We start from the raw sequence: 18,648 nt of genomic DNA, 5'->3' as shown, positions 1-18,648 counted from the left end.
ATATTAGACATAATCCAACTAAACTCAATTCCTAAATATATAATTATTTAGCTCAATTAATTAATTAAATCAAACCCAAATATCCATCAGTTATCACAATTGTAAACGCAAAACACTCAAATTGAATGAAGGGTTAAACAATTGCTGTTGAATTATATTCATCAATCATCCATTACAGTTGAGAAGACAATTAAATTTATATTTTAATTCAATCTTACATATTTCTTTTCTTTCCACTAATATTTTTCTCGAATTTTGGCTATATTTTTAAGCCAGATTATCAAATCTTCTTATTTTATGGTAATTTTTTAGTTGAAAACATTTTTTATTTTTACGTTTCAATTTTCTGAGCAAGCCACTCAATTGATCATTTACATTTTAACTTGGTTTCTAAATTTTACTATTAATTGCTAGATAGCATTAGGTATTACATAAATCATTTTTTTTTTTTTTTGAAGATTTAATTAATGAGTCTTTTGATATATTATTCAATGCAAAGCCTCCAAATTAGTAAAGATGTGTTAGCTTTTCAAATATCCACAACATTTTTGGGATAAATTTTCTATTAGTGGTTGAATTCTTGATTTCTTTAGGATTTTGTTGAGCAAATACGGTTGAGGTAGTGATTTGCCCTAAAAATTAGTTGCATAGTAACAAGGAATCTATGGTAATTCCTCATTTTCTGGATGAAGGAGAAGAATTGAGTGATTCACAAAATGTTGTAAAATGTTTTATCATATTCGATATTTTCATTCATTTTCTTTTATTAATTATTCTATGTCATCCAACTATAATCGATGAATTCATCTATAATGTTCTCATCTTTATGGAGGAAATGAATCACATATTATAATCGATGTTGTGCCAATTAGTATCCACTAGGAGATCAAAATGTTTATATCATGTTATTGCATTATATTGATTAAAATTATAAAAATTTGAATTGTAATATTTTAATGAAACTATCTATGTTTTAACGTGAAATTTTAGGCTAATATTTATAATTTAACTTATTCAATACATGTTATTTTTGTTAAATCGTTGTTTTAAATCGAACCAAACTGGAAAAAAAATGATTTGGTTTGGTTTTGTTTAGAAATGGAAGTGGTTTGGTTTGGTATGAAAATATTTCCAATCACTCTAAGCGATTTGGTTTGGTATGAAAATATTTCCAATCACTTTAAGTGGTTTGATTTGAAAATTTGTCACAAACCGTCCAAATCAAACTGTGTTCATCTCCACTCATAAGGGTGCTTCGTACATTTCCTTCCGAGGTGGATCATGTTCTTTGCAAGGGGGTTGGCTCTTCCATACAAAGACCTCCTCTATGGTGTTTGTTTCATCCATGGAAGGGATTCAAGTAGAAATGAATTCATTGATGAAAAAAGTACTTTTATTGATAGAATTATTTCATAAGTTGGGAAAGAATATCTAGTCAGATAAGTGAGCCACACTTATTAGTAATAGATTTTCGGGTTTTCATCATTTCAGGGATGAAGCTATGCCTTTCCATCCAAATCTTCAGTTCTACAAGTTCTTGGCCTTAGCTCCTTTGAGATCCAATAGGCGCCCTCCCAATCAGGGCCCAATTGCCTAGCTCTTTAGAAGAACTTTCTCAATGTGAGGTCGCTGTTTCGAAATGACTTTTTCTTCACCCTTGTGCTGTAGTACTAAGCCATCTTCCTTCGATATGAGGTAAGCTTTACTTGGGAATCATCCTTCCTTTCTTCAAGGAAGTCGAGTTCTCATTTTTCTAATTCGTCAATAGATATCTTATTGAAATGTAGGCGATGAGATGAAGGTAATCCTACCTCAACAGTCTCATAGCCTCGCCCTATATGCCATAAAAAATGGGGTCTCTTCTATTGTATTTGGATGCGTGGGAGGAATTTCCCTTAGTACTTGGGGGAGCTTGTCCACCTAGGCCCCTTTTGACGTGTCAACTTCCTTTTCAGGTTATATTTGATGGTTTTATTGACCATTTCAGTTGGCTTTCGCTTGAGGATGATGGGGTGTTGAGAAATGTTTCTTGATTTCCAATTCTTCGCACAAATCTATGACCTTCTTGTAGTTTAATTGCCTCCCATTGTCTGATACAAATGAATGGAAAATTTTGAACCTACAAATCATGTTTTTCCAGATGATCTTGGAGGTGTTGGCCTCAGTGATTTTTGCTCTGCTTCCATGTACATCATAGTGGTTTCATAGTAATCATGTTGTTGGATTTTTGATCCCCAATAAATCTCGGGCTATCATGTTAACGCAGGTTAATATTATTTCATAGGCATAGGCCGATGAATAAAATAAGTCCAACAACACCCGGTCCAATTGTATTCCCTCTTGGATGGCTTGAATCTTGGCCCGTTTACCTCTTTAATGGTCCAACTTAAAGCCTAACCCTAGAGTATATATATGGCTATAACCCTAGACACTTTCTTGTAATGTTTTGTGTAAGAAAAAGAGGAATCCCGGCTTCCCCCTTTGGTGTGTGAAAAATAGCCTCTAGAAGTGTCCAAAACGCTTCTTTACTGTGTACAATTGGTGGTTCCTTTATAGGATATCTTTGTAATGTCTTCTCCTAGCCTTTGTGGCCACAAATCATCATCTTTTCTTGTCCTACGTGGGTAAGATTGAATAGCAATCAAGGTAAATTAGATTGGTTGTAGTTTGGAGCAGATTGGAATGGTTGTTGATTGGGAAAGGTACATTGGACTGAGTCTGAAAATCACTAATTTGAAGATTATTTAAGATATTTTCTACAACATTTCGTATCAGATCTTCAAGGTCATAGTTTTGGCTTGTGAAACATACCAAAAGTGTCCAAAAATTGCAGTATAAATCAGATCGAAGAAGCTGTCCAAAAACTGTCAAAATTAGTCGTTGTTTTTTGCGTTTTCTAGTACATCCAGAAGGAGTTTTGGAAAATGGAGACCACTAACGTGACATGCAAGTGGGGATGGACCCTGTAGGACAGCGCGTGAAGCCCACGCATAGAGAGGAGAGAGGCGCGTGAGCTATAATCTGGCTACGGTCTCTACAGGCAGTCTGTTTCTTACATTATTTCTGACATTTTTCGTGTTGAAAATTTTCTATTTCAAGGTCTACAGTAGAATCTGGACAGCATTGTTCTTCAGACGTTCAGACTTCGATTGTGATTTCTTGGTTGCTGTAGTTTCCAGAGACTTTTGGACAATTAGTGGTGGTCCTAAAGTGTTAAATTCGCGTATCTCATAATTTACAGACTTAGATTGGTCTGCTCTGATAAATTGGCTGAAACTTTTACATTATCGTACTAGCAGATCATCATGCAGGGTGATCATTAGGATTGGGGGTTGTCATTGCTTGGCAACCATTGCTTGTGCTAGAAAATTTAAGAATTATTTGCCCTATTTGAATTATTGGATTTAATTGCAAGTTAATAACTGCTTCTGTATTTAATTTACTGTATTGAGTGAAAATTTGAATTTTTTGCTAATATTCCTTTGTGTTTGCATTAATTATCCCACTAGAACACCTGGACTTGACCTGTTCGAATATTCTCTTGATTTAAGATTGTGAATCTTACAAGACCTTGGAAATCTAGAACGGTCTATATTGCAGCCGTATGATAACTTTGTTTGACCTATCTATGTTTTTGATTGTTCTATTTTTCTTTAAAATGTCTTCACACTTTGAAATTGGAATTTTTAATGGGAAAGGAAATTTTTTTATTTGACAACAAAAGATGAAGGGTATTTTGGTCCAACAAAAGTTTCAAAAGTCATAGATGGCAAATTTTCTACAAATTTAACAGAAGCACAAAAATAAGAGTATGATGAACTTGTATACACTTCAATTATTTTACACCTGTCTAACACCGTTTTAAGAAAAGCTGGAAAGCTTGATTCAACTAAATAACTTTGAGAAAAGTTGGAGGACTTATATTTGTTTAAGTCTACTCCTAATAAACTGTACTTGCTTGAAAAAAAATTTCAGTTTTAAAATGGATCCTTCAAAGGATCTTGATGACAATTTGAATATCTTTAACAAGTTAGTTCAACACATCGTTAATTGTGATGAAAAGGTATCTGAAATGTATAAGGCTATTATCTTTCTTAATTCCATGCTTGATTCATATAGGGAAGTTAAGAATGCAATTAAGTATGGTAGGGACACCTTAACACCCAAGATTTTCATAGACTCGCTTAGAAGTAAGGAGATGGAGATTAAGGCTGAAAAAAAGGATAAGAGGAGTGGCGAGTTACATATAATGAGGAGTAAGATGAAATTTAAGCAAATGAATTTAGGTAGAACTCAAGAAGGTAGTGATTCGAGTAGTGACTCGAGTGGTGAGGGTAGTAAGAAGAATGGCAAGTGACGAGATAAGTCTAGTGGTAAACGGTGTTACAACTGTGGTAAGTCTGGACACTTTATTAGGGACTGTCCCAAGAAGAAGGATAAGCAGAAGGGTAATGTGAGAGGTGAGATGAATGTGGTTGAGGGGTCGAGTTATGACCCTAGTGAGATTTATTGAGAGTAAATCTAGTTACTGCATATACATCTATGTGTGATCCTTTCTACATGTGTACGATTGTCTAAATTTTTTTGCATGATTATCTATTACATTTCAATGTATTTGATATGTGCATTTGCATAAATTTGAGACAATAGGATTACTTGGTGTAATTGCTTGCATGCATAGTGGGTAAGGATGTACTAGCAGTGTGTAGTGTATCTTTTGGTAAGATGGAGTGTAGATGCCGAGGGGTACATTGTGGTTTGTACCGGGGATGTGGAGTGTGACATTTGGATCATGAGTGGAGATGTGATCAAATGTCTAGAATCCTTTATCTGTAAAGAGACCTTGATCAGGTGGAGTGTGAAAGAGATCATTTCTGTTAGGTGGGGACCCATTATCGATGTAGGTTAGGAGAAGTGATGTGGAGATAGAGGATTATCCCGTGGACTTAGGTAGGATCTACTGTGACCTACCAGTTAGACATGAGTTGGGTGATCAGTCTAGTAAGCTTGGTGGGCAATAAGAGGAGATATGTGTTCTCTAGGTGTGAGTAACACGGAATGAGATATGATAAGTGTGGTGAGATCTTTTCGTAGGGTCATTTATGCATGTGTTGCATATGTAGTTGACCATGGTTTCATTGACTTGGTGTTAATTTATGCTTCTATGTGAATGTGTTTCTAAAAAGATTTATGTATGTTATCCTATAGTATATCGTCATTGCATGTGTATTTGCTCTTAATTGTATACTGTTAAATATTTGCTTCTACTTGGATATTTTTGACCTTAGCCCTGGTGAGTATATGGAGCAGGTATGGTATGTGTTTCAGGTTGAAAACACGAGATAAGGTCTGTGATCCAATTTTATTAGCTACCTTGATTATGCAAGTGCTAATTGTGTGTTTTGATTGCTTGCAGATTTACTGGGTATCAAGGTGGAGATTTGTTGGGTTTCTGATACCCAATAAATCTCGGGTTTTGATGTTGACGTGGGTTAATATTATTTCATAGGCATAGATCAACGAATGAAATAAGTCCAACAACCAAGTCAATGAGCTACACCCGACCCAATTGTATTTCCTCTTAGATGGCTTGAATCTTGGTCCATTTACCTCTTTAATGGTCCAACTTAAAGCCTAACCCTAAAGTATATATATGGCTATAACCTTAACCACTTTCTTGTGATGTTTTGTGAAATTTTGTGTGAGAAAAAGTGGAATCCCAGCTGCCCCCTTTGGTGTGTGAAAAATAGCCTTTAGAAGTGTCCAAAACACTTGTTTACCGTGTGCAATTGGTGGTTCCTTCATAGTATACCTTTGTGGTGTATTCTCCTAGCCTTCGTAGCCACAAATCATCATATTTTCTTGTCCTACGTGGATAAAATTGAATGGCAACCGAGATTAATTAAATTGGTTGTAGTTTGAAGCCGATTGGATTGATTGTTGGTTGAGAAAGGTACGTTAGACTGAGTCCAAAAATCACCAATTTGAGGATCATTTGAGAGAGCTTCTACAACACATGTTATTTTACAAATGACGTAATCACAGGTAATGTAATAGTATAAGTAATTTACCCAAATTTGAAAATATTTAAAATTTTCCTCTCATAGATATGTGGAATCAACTAGGTTTGAACTTTGTCCCGATCTTCATTACTGCCTAAGATATGGTGTATAATGTTTAGTTTTACAATTATTTTCATAGCTTCTTATGCTTAATCCAATAGTTTTCCTTTGATAAAATTAAATTTAAACTAATAATTAAAAAACTAGATGTTAACTTAACTTTTGAGTAACTTTTTATTTACATTTCGAAATTAAATTGAGAAATTAAAGTTTAATAGTGGAAAACCCTTACTACACAATCGAATAATGTGTATGCAATTAGTTTGTAAATGGATTTATATATGGGAAATGGGATTAATACTGAACGATGCTCCGCTTGACTTGTCAACTTTCGTTTTTCTTCTATTTTTCTTTCCTTTTATATTTTAATTAAGCTTGACATAATTGACTTCGAATTTTTTACGTTTGACAATATCAGTTTTTCTAGATGGTTGGACTGAAGAGTGATGACGTTGAAACAAAAACGAGATTTAGCGCCTGACTGGACGGATTAATTAGGAGAAAACGGACCGTTATCAATTAAAAATGAGGGCAAGAGCTGCCAACTCGTCAGAACATATGTTAGGCTATTTAACGATTTTGCCCCTACATATGTCGGTAGCTCAAAGTCTTTGGATAACGTGTGGCTGTAAATGAGGAGAGCAATTGTGAAATTTGGAGAAAAAATCCCTATTTTTATGTCTGACAAGTGCCAGAAATGCTACAGAAATTATGTATTTCAAAGGCCCATTTTCCACTAATTAGTCGATCCAGACAGGCCATTAAGTGATCAAGATTAAAAAAAAAATGGTTTGACGACCACGATAAATTTTGGTAGAGGCATTTTCAAGAATATCCAATTTTAAGAGTATGAGTTGAAAAATGTTCACTCATTTGAATTTAGTGTCAATTTGTCTATTATACCCTTAATGAAAAGCTACATTTTGAAATGATATTCTCGACATTTGATTTTTTTTATCAATTTGTCACGAATTTTGAGAAGTAGCTTCATGATAAGTTACATTAAAATAAATTCGGACTACAAAAAAAAAAAAAAGAAAGAAAATATAATACTTTAAAAAAATAACGTGAAAACAAAAAATATGATACTTTAAAAAAAAAAAAAAACAAAAAAATCACGTCTCCGGAGGCACGGAGACATTCTCGACATTTGCCTCCGTGTCATGGAGACATTCTCGACATTACATATATCATTCTCGATATTTGAACACTGTTTCATTTAAAAAAAACAAAAAAATCACATCTCCGTGTCACGGAGACATTCTCGACATTTGCCTTCATGCCACGGAGACATTCTCGACATTACATATGTCATTCTCGACATTTAAATACCGTTTCATTAAAAAAAATGAAAAAATCACGTCTCCGTGATACGGAGGCAAGTGCCTCCGTGTCACGGAGACATTCTCGATATTACATATGTCATTCTCGACATTTGAACATCGTTTCATTTGTCTAGAATGACATTTTATTTTGAACATGACATTTCTCTACACTTGAAAATGTCGTTCTCGACATTTCTGAGTCAACGAAAAATATAGCATTTATTGTGATTTAACATGTATACTTTTGAAATAAATATGAGAGGTTATGTTTTAAAATTTTAGTCGTCAATAACAATTTTGCAAAAATGTCCATTTTTTTGTCTTAGTGTGGAATTAAAAATTGTTAATAAGGGTATTTTAGTCTAAATTTCTTCAAATTGGACATTTTTGTAATGGTTTGTAATAATGGATATTTTTACAAATGACTAGGTAAAAATGGACATTTAATGAAATTTCCTGATTTTGGTTTCAAGGGTTAGTAAATAGAAACTACTGCAATTATTAAGAGCATCATTGAAAAAGTTGTAATTTATTTTTTGGAAAAGGTGTAATATTTGTCTGGTAGCACAGGACTTGACTTATTGAGAGAGTGGAAACAGCTGTGCAGTTTCTAATCGGCCATTCCATCAACCGTGATAAATCTAGCATTCAGAAATGGGAAATTTCAATTTTTGAAAGTAATGGATGACCAAGACCCTTCAGCAAATAACAACAGAGATATCGAATATAAAATTCCAATTACAGAAGATGAAGATGAAGATCATCGTCAGTATTTCGATGGTCGCCGAATACATAAAGTGCCCCAACTTGTGCGATTCAATAAACACAGCAAAGAGGATTACTACACACCTAAGATGGTTTCCTTTGGCCCTTATTACCATGGCTTGCAAGAACTTGGTATGGCAGAAGAATTCAAGCATAAAGTCCTTAAAATCTTTGTTTCTAGCAGCGGCAAAGGCAAACAATTCTTCTACTGCCAGATCTTTAAAGTTATCGACCAGATTAGAAATTGTTATGTTGGAGTTTCGAGAGATGCATATGATGACGGAGCACTGACAGAAATGATGCTTCTAGATGCATGTTTCGCAGTATATCTTATGAAGATTGCCTTGGGAGATGAAGAAAAAACTATCCACTTCTGTCAACATCTTGGAATGTCTGTAATAACATTTGCATTCGTCGATATGTATTTACTGGAGAATCAAATTCCACTCTGGGTTATTAAGCTCTTGATTAAATTAATAAATGGAGAAGGATCTATGTTACTTTGTAAATTCTCAAGTTTCCTTGTTTTTGCGGATAGCAGGATAACAAGAATTCGAGAAGATAAAAGGCAACCACTTCACCTTCTGGACGCTTTTCATAGACTACTTGTCGAAGAATTGGATAATGCAGGAAAAAACCTTGTCCAGTCTGTTAATAAAGTTCAACGGCAGCTGTGGAGGAAAGAAAATCCGAATGAATTTGTGAAATACGATCGTCAATCTCGTTCAGTCACTGATCTCAAAGCAAAAGGCATCCACTTCAAACCTAGTTCATATTGTTTGAAGAATATCAAGTTCAAATCCTACCCATTTTATGGGCAGCTTCAACTCCCGGTTCTTCTATTCAATACCCATTCCAAGCTATTCTTTACACACATGATTGCATATGAAGCGTCTCCAGAAAGCGACACTGGCATTCCTATAACATGTTACGTTAATTTCTTGAAATCGCTCATTGTTAAACCTGAAGATGTGAAGGAACTGAGAGAAAATAAGATATTCTTCAGCGCCCTTGACAGCGATGAAAAAGTTGTGGAAGTAATCAAAGAAATTGATACTTGTGGACTTGTGGTTGACAGTATTTTTGAGGATGTGAAGATGGGAATTGAGGAGCACTGCAGCAGCAAGGCAAAAACATGGATTGCTGAACTAATTCATAATTATTTTCGCAATCCATGGACATTTATTGCCTTACTTGCTGCCACTTCTCTTCTATTCTTGACTTTTCTTCAGACCTATTACACAATGAATCTCAAGTAAAGGTGTGTGTCAGATTCCTTTCTTCAAGTTTTAGTTGCCATGTTTTTCGACTATTCCAAACGAGAGAGGTTTAATGCATTTGAATTCATTATATTAATATATGTTTTTATTATTATAATTCAAATCTATCAGAGTAGTGTTATAACAAATGTTTTTGAATGACATAGATGGAAAACAATGGTTGTAAGTTCTTGAGTTCATATTTTGAATGTTTGTAATCTGGATACAAACTATGCCCTTAAGTTGTTAGCTTCACTGCCATGCCTTGAGGATATCATTTACAGCACCATCGTTTTCAGAAAAAAAAGTAAGAGAAGGAAAAGTTGTTGATTATGATATTTTAACCGTTCACAATACTTAATATCGCTTGTTCAAGATGGGTTGATAGAAACATCAACATCTTATGAAACAAAAAACCAATAGTTCAAGGGCTAAGGGAAATAAGATTGGAAAAGAGTATTGTTTACCGGGACCTGCCACAATTCTAATCTAATACATTAAGGTCCTGTTTGAGTCTCATTATTTCCTCATTAAAATGAAAAATATGACTGTTATCCATCATATCAAGCTACCATATTTGACTTTTTATCTCTTATGTGGAGTTCATAACGACTGTATTTTTCATTCTCATTTTTACAATAATGTGGCTCAAACGGGGGCTAAATATGACAAAACTAGCCGTTAGAAAGTTCTCGGCTGTGCTTGCTGCCTGCAACAACTGCATTCATTACAATTTCCCGAGAACCAGCCATCTCCAACTCATGAACTCCAACTATAGTTGTCCCATTCACGAGATGCAACGTCATCTTTTAGTAGACAGGATGTTTTCCTATATTAACTTTCGAAAATTATAAACCTTAATTTTATTCTATTGAGAGCAATCAATTTGTAGAAAGAAAAATAAACATTTAAGAACATATAAAATTTGTAGGGATTTACTTCAATGTGATATTACGTCCTCTCCCACTATTGCAATATCACTATTTTTAGAAAAAAATGATTATAAGAGAAAATTGAAAACCTATTTTCTCAAACATCTCTTTCTCTGTTTTTGATGGTAATCATAAAGTCTAAGGGTGTCTCCCTATTTATAAGATAAGTTAGGGCAAAATCAGATTTTACAAGTAGTTCTAGTTTATTAATAGAATTTTAAAAGAATACAAATTTCTAAACAATCCTTACCTACTTGGAGACTAATTCAGTAGAATTCTGACTCCATTGAATCTTCTCAAGTGTTAAGATTCCATCCTCCAAAGTCATTCCCGTAAGATAGTAATAGACCTGCATATGCTTTGTCCTTGCATGATAAATGCGATTCTTTGCTAAGTGAATTGTTCACGAAAATATTATTTCGAGTTTAACACAGCAAGTGTACGATTCGTAAAAGTAATAAAGTAGAATGAAGAGTTCCGAATGTCGTCCCACGGAGATTGAGTTAACCTAAATTTACCTATTTTGACCTTAACCAAAACCAATTAGTTAAACGTGATAGTTGTAAATTGATTATACCTAAACTAGACTATTTACACAATTGTAAATGAATTAAATGAAATTGAATGCAAAATGATAATTGAATGCAAAATCGATGAAATTAATGAATGTGAAATGCAGTAGGATTGCGAATCCCCCTGCAACGATCTCTTTTAGTCTTAGTTCTACAAATTGACCACACTGAAGATTGAAGAATCAATATTCCAATTTTATCCAATAATTTTTCTCGAGTAATCTTGAACCTACTCCCATATACGATCCGACTATATCTCTATGAAGGATATGAATATACAAGAATGCATGGATTTTTGTAAATTATTAGAGATTTACGCAGGGCATAGTGGTATATCTCTATCCCATATCAGACCCTATGACTATTTATACCTAGTCGAGCCTATTTCCTTCTCTTGAATGTATGAAATAAGCCACCAAACTCATACAATCATGTGCACATAATTATGGAAGAAAATCATTATATATAAACCTTTTAAAGTCATGTAATGTGTTTTAATGTCAATAATGTAAAACTAGAAATCAAAGATTACATCACATGGTTCATCGTTCTCCTAGTACAGATTAATCTAGCCTAACATGGGGGAAAAATAAAACCTAAAGAAAATTGAAGATATGACATCACCGGGTTAATATTCTAGTTAAATCTTTGCGTGATCCCATCGATCTTGATGTTTCTCAATTCTCTATGTTCTCAATGCATTTTCCCTTCAATTTGATGGCTCTAGGGTTTTTATATCTGTCCCACAACTTCTTTCCATAAGAGTTTGAAACAAAAAAAGGAAACTGAAAATCTTACGACGCATTTGTACCATGCGACCGCATGGTTATGCATGATTGCCCCCGATTTTTATCTGATTACCACCATGTGACCTCATGGTGGTTTATACCATGTGACCGGATGGTATAAATTTTCTTCCAAAAGTGGCATTTTGATCCCTGAACTTCAAATTCTTGCCTTTTGACCTCTTTTCTCCTTTTCTTTTCCCAACACTCCAAGTCTCAACAAATTCGTCCTTCATCATTCAACATCTTCTTTTATGCCTTTGATTCATCTTTTGGCTAATTTACATTTGGTCCCTAAACTTTCATTTTCTTCCATTTTAGCCCTTTTTCTTTTTTCTTCTTCTTGAATTCAACCATATCCATCAATATAGCCCTAAAAAACGAAATCATATTCAAACATTTTTATCAATAGTTCGTCATGTTTTGTTACAAAATAAGTATGTAAAAATGCACTTATCAAACACCCAAACTTGAATTATTATTTGTCCTCAAACAAAATAGTGACTTAACTCTACACAAAACATGACTTGACAACCTGTCGTGTCTCAGGATTGGAATTCAGTAATCAACTTAACAAATAGTTTCCACAATGTAAAAATAAAATCAACGTTTAATTGTAAATGCATAACTCGATGTGTGTGTAAACTCATGTTAACATATCAAGCTCTTGATAGGTTTACTCTCGTGCCCGTAATTGTTATACATATCCTTTCTTTGCTCTGAGATATACGCCCTCCCAACTTATTCTTTTCAGTCAATTATCCCGCTGTGTTTTCTAAAGTTAGGAGTTTAAATAACTTTAACCCTTACCTTCTCTTAGTTTGGATAGATCTCACTATCACAAGTTCATATTTCAACAAGTAGGGGCTCTCCTATTTTTCATTGCTTCAACCTTTAAGACTAAACTAATCTACTTGTCTAGCATCAAAAGTATAGTTCTATTAACCAAATGTCTACGGGTTTACTTACTACCATTGTGTCTTTGCTCAAAATTATTATTATTTTTTTTATTGCCATCTTCTCATTTGCTTTCCATATAACCTCTGTAGCGAGCTTTACGCCCATGACTCCCAAACCAATTGATTTTAGGGCACCAGATTTCAAACCCTTGCTAACTTATTCACTTGAGTTATAAAGGCTTGATAAGATGACTTTTTATTAACTTCTTTCCTTTTTGGTTTTCTACATGATTCTTGTAGTGAGTTTTAGGCCGATGACTCCCAAACCAGTTGACTTTAGGATACCAGGTTTCAAAATACCCTTACAGGCTTACTTGCTCAAGTCAAGAAGGCTTTGAGAGAGGTATTATTTTTACATAGATTAATATTATCGCCCTTTTTCAGACATTCAATCTCTAAAACTAACCCTCAACTTAAGACTTTTACCTAATCTTCATCTCATTGGTCATAGGCAAATCCATACAGTATAATTTCATGCACGAAACTCCACTTATCTCAATGTTCTCTTGTAATTGCTCAACCATCACCAAACTACTCTAAAAATGGATTATAGGTTAACACAATAGAAGTTTATTGGGTTTATCCTACTCTGCTCAAGAATCCAATCACTAACTTAACCTGTAGAGCATGAGTGTCGTGCACAAAGAATGTCAAGTTTGACATCAATAAGTATGAGTTAATCAAATCATGCACCATATCCACAGTTCCTAGCACATATCTATTCCAATATTCACATCATTGTCTACAAGGCTATCAAATCCATACAAGAACACAAAATCATAAACAAAATAGGCAGAACATACAAATACTTTTTCTACACTCGGTCACACAAAATGCAGTAAATTAAACAAATTATTGATGAATAATAACGGTACAATGAAAGATTATACCAAAATGTAAGAAATTATGCCACCCCAAACTGAATGTTAAAATACTGTAAAAGTTAGGAACAAGCATAATTGAGGATAGAAATAAAATAAATGCTAAAAAGTGGGATAATAGACACTCCCTTGATCAATATGGATGTAGTGTTGGAAAACTAGGCATGCGGTGTCTTCTCCTCTTAGTAGAGGTAGTCGTGCCGAAATTTGCCTCATCAACTCAGATTGCTGGGATAGCTCGGTCTGGAGACCTTGAATCATAGTAGACTGCTATTTAATTTCTGTCTCAATGCTACCCAGACGATCTCATGTCTCATTAGCTCTCAGCTATATCCCGTCCACTTGGCCCACATACATGCCCAACCTCCGGTTTATGGTATCTATCTCTCTTCTCACCGCCATAGACTGTCAACTAGCATTTGATACAAAATTTCGGATGGTTAGCATGTCATCCCACACCTGATGTATATCTGTACTCATGGCCCTGAATGTTTACTGAAGGCTTTAAATGTCGTGACTAGAGCTGATCATGGTAGAAGACATCTATCTCAATAACTGTGTATCAACATCAACAGGTGGTGGCGGAGCCTGCGACATCTAAGCATCATAAGCCGCTTGTCCTGGCTCAACTGGCCGTCGATCTCCCCATGTACCAAGTGCATGTATCTGATTGTAGACGAGCATAGATAGATCAATCTTCTGCCCCCGTACTAAATGGTAGATAAAACCAACCTTTGGTAGATAAAATCAACCTTTGGATCAGTGAATGTAGTCCAATACGTGGTATGTTTTATATTTGGGCACATGAATAGCCATAGAATGGCTATGGATGGCGTGAGCTCAATTTGATGCCACTTAGTAGTTTGTAGTGGCTAGGCATTCTCATGCCCAAGCAATATTTTCAGCCACTTCATTCCAATGGAAGTCATCGAGGATCAGGACCACATTGACCCAAGATAGTTGATAATAATCATGGATGACTTCGGGTGAGAACATGATCCATTTGCCCTATACCCAAGTCTGATGTAGATGCTCTGATCTTAGGGTGTCTATTGTACTATTTAAATTGGCATAGAACTCGTGGACTAAACTTTCATAAACAGGATGTGGTCTCTTCACCACTTTTTTCCTGCCACAATTCTGAACCAATATGATTAGCTTAAATCCAGAAAAGTCATCTAGTTTTACCGGTCTCTCTTCAACTAAAGCCTAATGCCTAATAATATCTAAGTATCGGGATCTAGCTTCTAGAATGAGGAACCTTCTTATGCCCCCTTTAAGCTCTCTAGTGTGCATAGTACCTGATGTAGAACTGACCTTTTCCTTCCTCTTTGAAGTTCTCTTTGGCAGCATCCTGCAAAAGTGCAAAATACGAATATTAGCCTTTTATAGTTATAAACTGATAGAGTAGAAGGCATGCAAGATCCAATGTAACGTACAAATCTCCCAAACTTGCTTCAAGATGCATGAATTGTGTCCAAAGATAGGGATAGTATCGAAAAAGCGTGACTTACCGACTAGACTTAGCTAAAACCATGCAAATTGTTCAAATTGACCATGATCGACCAAGGATTTTCACCCTGAGCATCGTCGAGAAAAATCAAAATTTTGTCAAGTGATCTTAGGCATATGAAAGTATTCATGTTACTCTAGCAGATATTCAAAATTCAAGTCGTTTGGACTTCATTTGGGTTGGTAAATCGAGGGACAAAGTAGGGGACGTGGAGTGCCGTGTGCCTAGTTATGTCATGTTTATATTTGTCAATGTGGGCTATGGTGTTTTCCCACTTAATTGCCATGGGAGTTCACACGCAATCCAATACATATATCAATCATGTCAAATACAAGATTCACAATAATGCACAAAACCCATTACTTAGGCATTCCATCGAACATAACGTATCCATAATATGGAAGCCCTAAAAATTGAATGGATATGTGATTGAAATCTAGCCTCAGGGTGATCAACACAACTCCAAAATCCCATCATCTACCATACCCATTCTCCTCTATATACCTAGAAAACACAAACGTAAATCTCAACCCAAAACATTGAGAAAAGAGAAGAAAGAAGATTAATACCTTTGGGGTTAATGAGAGTGAGATTTGTGCATGAATTGACTGACGTATGCTCAAATTAATTGATCTTGATGTATGGAAGATGAATTTTGCGTCTTGAAATGGGGTGGGTTTTGTTCCAGAGTACGTGTTTGTATGTGTTAGAAGTGTGGGGGTAATGACTAAGTTACAGGTTTAAAACTGTAACTAGTCCTTCATGCGACCGCATGTTGTAAATCCACGTGGTCGCATAGAATAGTGGGGTGGCCTTACTGCATTCTCTGATGATATCCATGCGGTCACATGGACAGTATGTCTATGCAGGTGGGAAAAAAATTGTAACACGCACTCGACTCTTCAAAATGTCATTTTTGGCAATCTTTTCCTAAAATCTCGATCATCTAATTATGACTTATCCGAGCCTTCCACTGCCCTCAAAACTTATCAAAACATAATTCAAACCATATGGATTGAGTCTAGGTTGTGAACTCAATTTCAATACCAATTTTAAACTTGAAATCACATTTTGATCCCGAAAAGCTTAAAATGACCTATTTTTTGCCTCGAAATGCGTGATTCTCACACCTAACCACCAAAAGATGATTTTGACACTCATGACTCATGCAAAACATATTTTGACTTGTATGGACCATGCTTAGACTCTTTGTGACTTTCATGGATGAACGATGACCTAAAACTACCATGTATGATCAAAATGAAAAATTCCTATACTAACGCAAAAAGCGAAATAAATAAAAGATTAGAAATGTTGGATTGCCTTCCAATCAGCACTAGTTTATGGCCGATAGCTCAACTCTATTGTGTTTGCTTCATTCGGGTTCTTTGAGGTGAATGGTGGACTTTTCCTTAGAGAAAACACCGCTCCAATAGTGTTTCAGCTGTTGTCCAATGACTATGAAGGTCCCCTTACTTACATGGTTGATTTCTACAACCCCATATGGAAGTACCTTTGTAACTGTGTATGGACTGACCACCTTGACCTCAAATTTCCTTAGAAGAACTTGAGTCTAGAATTATACAACAACACTTTCTTCCCCACTTCAAACTCTCGCATTAGAATATGCATGTCGTGCCACTTCTTGGTGCGTTCCATGTAGAGTTTTGCATTTTCATATGCTTCCAGCCGAAACTCATCCATTTCATTGAGTTGTAGGTTTTTCACCAACTGCCTTCAAATCCAAATTTAATTTTCAAATTGCAAAATGAGCCCAGTACTCTAATTCAACTACAAGTGGCACGCTTTCCCAAACACTTAGCTGTATGGAGACATGCCTATATATGTTTTAAATACCGTTCTGTAGGCCTACAAGGCATCGTCTACCTTCTTAGACCAATATTTCCTTGAAGAACTCACATTGACCTCAAGTATCCTCTTCGACTCCCAATTAGAAACTTCAACGTACCCACTTGTTTAAGGATGATATGGGGTAGCCACATGGTTTCAGATGCTATGTTATTCAACAATTATTCAAACTAACGATTGCAGAAGTGTTTCCTACCGTCCCTTATGATAGCCCATGATGTGCCATAGCGGGTGAAAATGTATTTTTTCATAAATCCTATAACCACCTTACCATTGTTGGTTGGTAATGCAACTGCTTCTATCGACTTGGATACGTAGTCAACTACCATCAGTATGTATTGATTTGAAAATGATGATGAAAATGGTTCCATGAAATCAATCCCCCATACATCAAACAGCGCCACCTCCAAAATGATGTTTAGAGGCATCTCATTCATTCTCAAGATATTCCCAGTGTGTTGACATTGATCACACCTCTTCACAATTTTAAATACATCCCAAAACAAGGTAGGCCAATAGAATCCCAATTGTAGGATCTTAACTGCTATCTTTGAAGCCCCGAAATGCCCCTCACATGAAGATAAATGGCAATGTTCAAGTATTTGAGGCACTTCTTCCTTATGCGCATTATGCTTTTGCCTTGGTTATAATTGCATTTGCCATTGACATAATATCACCCAAGGTTGCCATAGTGTCACCCTGCATCTTAACTTCTTGTTACCCAGCATCACGTGTCGCGTCACCCTGAGTCTAAGCACTACATCAAACCTGCGCCTTGCCACCATGGCACCTCATTCCTTGCATTGCATGGCCTTCGGTCATGCCTCACGTCTCTTGTTCCTTTTGTCCACTCGTGTTCTACCTTAGATTTTGCATTTTTTTGTGACATTGATTAGATTTTTGTATTTTTTGCGTGCATTAGACAATTTTGCATTGTTGTGCATGCTTATGAACATTTTTGGTATTTGTGGACTATGTATGCACCATTTATTGTACATAAGACCTATATTGTCTCGTTTTACATGTAATTCATATCATTAGTTTGTTGTTCAAAGAGTTATATAGTATTTTTAGTTACATCTATTGATGTGTTTGTATTGCAAACTTGGCACAAATGCAGACTAAGAGAGTGAGGACTTCTGTACCAACATCCAGTGGCTTGCTTTCTATAGTAGGTCTAGGTTAATCTCTTCTACCACCTAGGATGTCTTCAGGATTGAGTTCTCTTTGCTCTCTGTTCTAATAAAGTGTGAGATAATCTTTTCCCCGACCTGGCTGCCACATTCACTTTATGGGGTTAAAGGCCCCTACATGTAGAGCTTTCTCCTCTGCCCAAACTCCTTCTTTAGGGGTTTTATATTCGAACATTGTTAGCAAGTCATCTTTTAGGGACTTTCTTTAGGGTAAGACAATTAATATTACTTCAAATGTTGTATTGTGTGTTATCCACTCATTATTCCCATATTTATCTATTGAAACCCTCCTAGATAATTCTCTTGTCCAGTCTACTTTGTTTAACAGCCCTTTGGAAGGGGGTCTGACTACGATTCAACTGGATCCCTACCCACTGACCTATAGATTTTACTGTGAATGATATGCACAAATCTGTTGCCTGTCTCTCACAACTCGTCCTTGCCCATGGAAAAGGCAAGAATTATGTATGCGC

The 18,648-nt window shown here is 35.5% G+C and overlaps 1 protein-coding gene across 1 annotated transcript; it reads left to right on the top strand.

The window, feature by feature from the left end:
* The first annotated feature begins 8,127 nt into the window (after nt 1–8,127).
* Nucleotides 8,128–9,471, top strand: LOC111375906 (UPF0481 protein At3g47200-like). The gene has a single exon (XM_022998822.1). The coding sequence runs from the start codon at nt 8,128–8,130 to the stop codon at nt 9,469–9,471; it is 1,344 nt and encodes a 447-aa protein (XP_022854590.1).
* The last annotated feature ends 9,177 nt before the right edge of the window (nt 9,472–18,648 follow it).

This window comes from Olea europaea, unplaced genomic scaffold (genome assembly GCF_002742605.1).
Source record: "Olea europaea var. sylvestris unplaced genomic scaffold, O_europaea_v1 scaffold143, whole genome shotgun sequence".
In the NCBI taxonomy this organism is placed as follows: Eukaryota; Viridiplantae; Streptophyta; class Magnoliopsida; order Lamiales; family Oleaceae; genus Olea; species Olea europaea.
The sequence above is the reverse complement of the archived record's forward strand: the minus strand, read 5'-3'. Positions and strand labels throughout refer to the sequence as shown.

Bases quoted from the DNA above. Each gene is read 5' to 3' on its own strand.
- LOC111375906 (XM_022998822.1), top strand. From the start codon at position 8,128: ATGGATGACCAAGACCCTTCAGCAAATAACAACAGAGATATCGAATAT.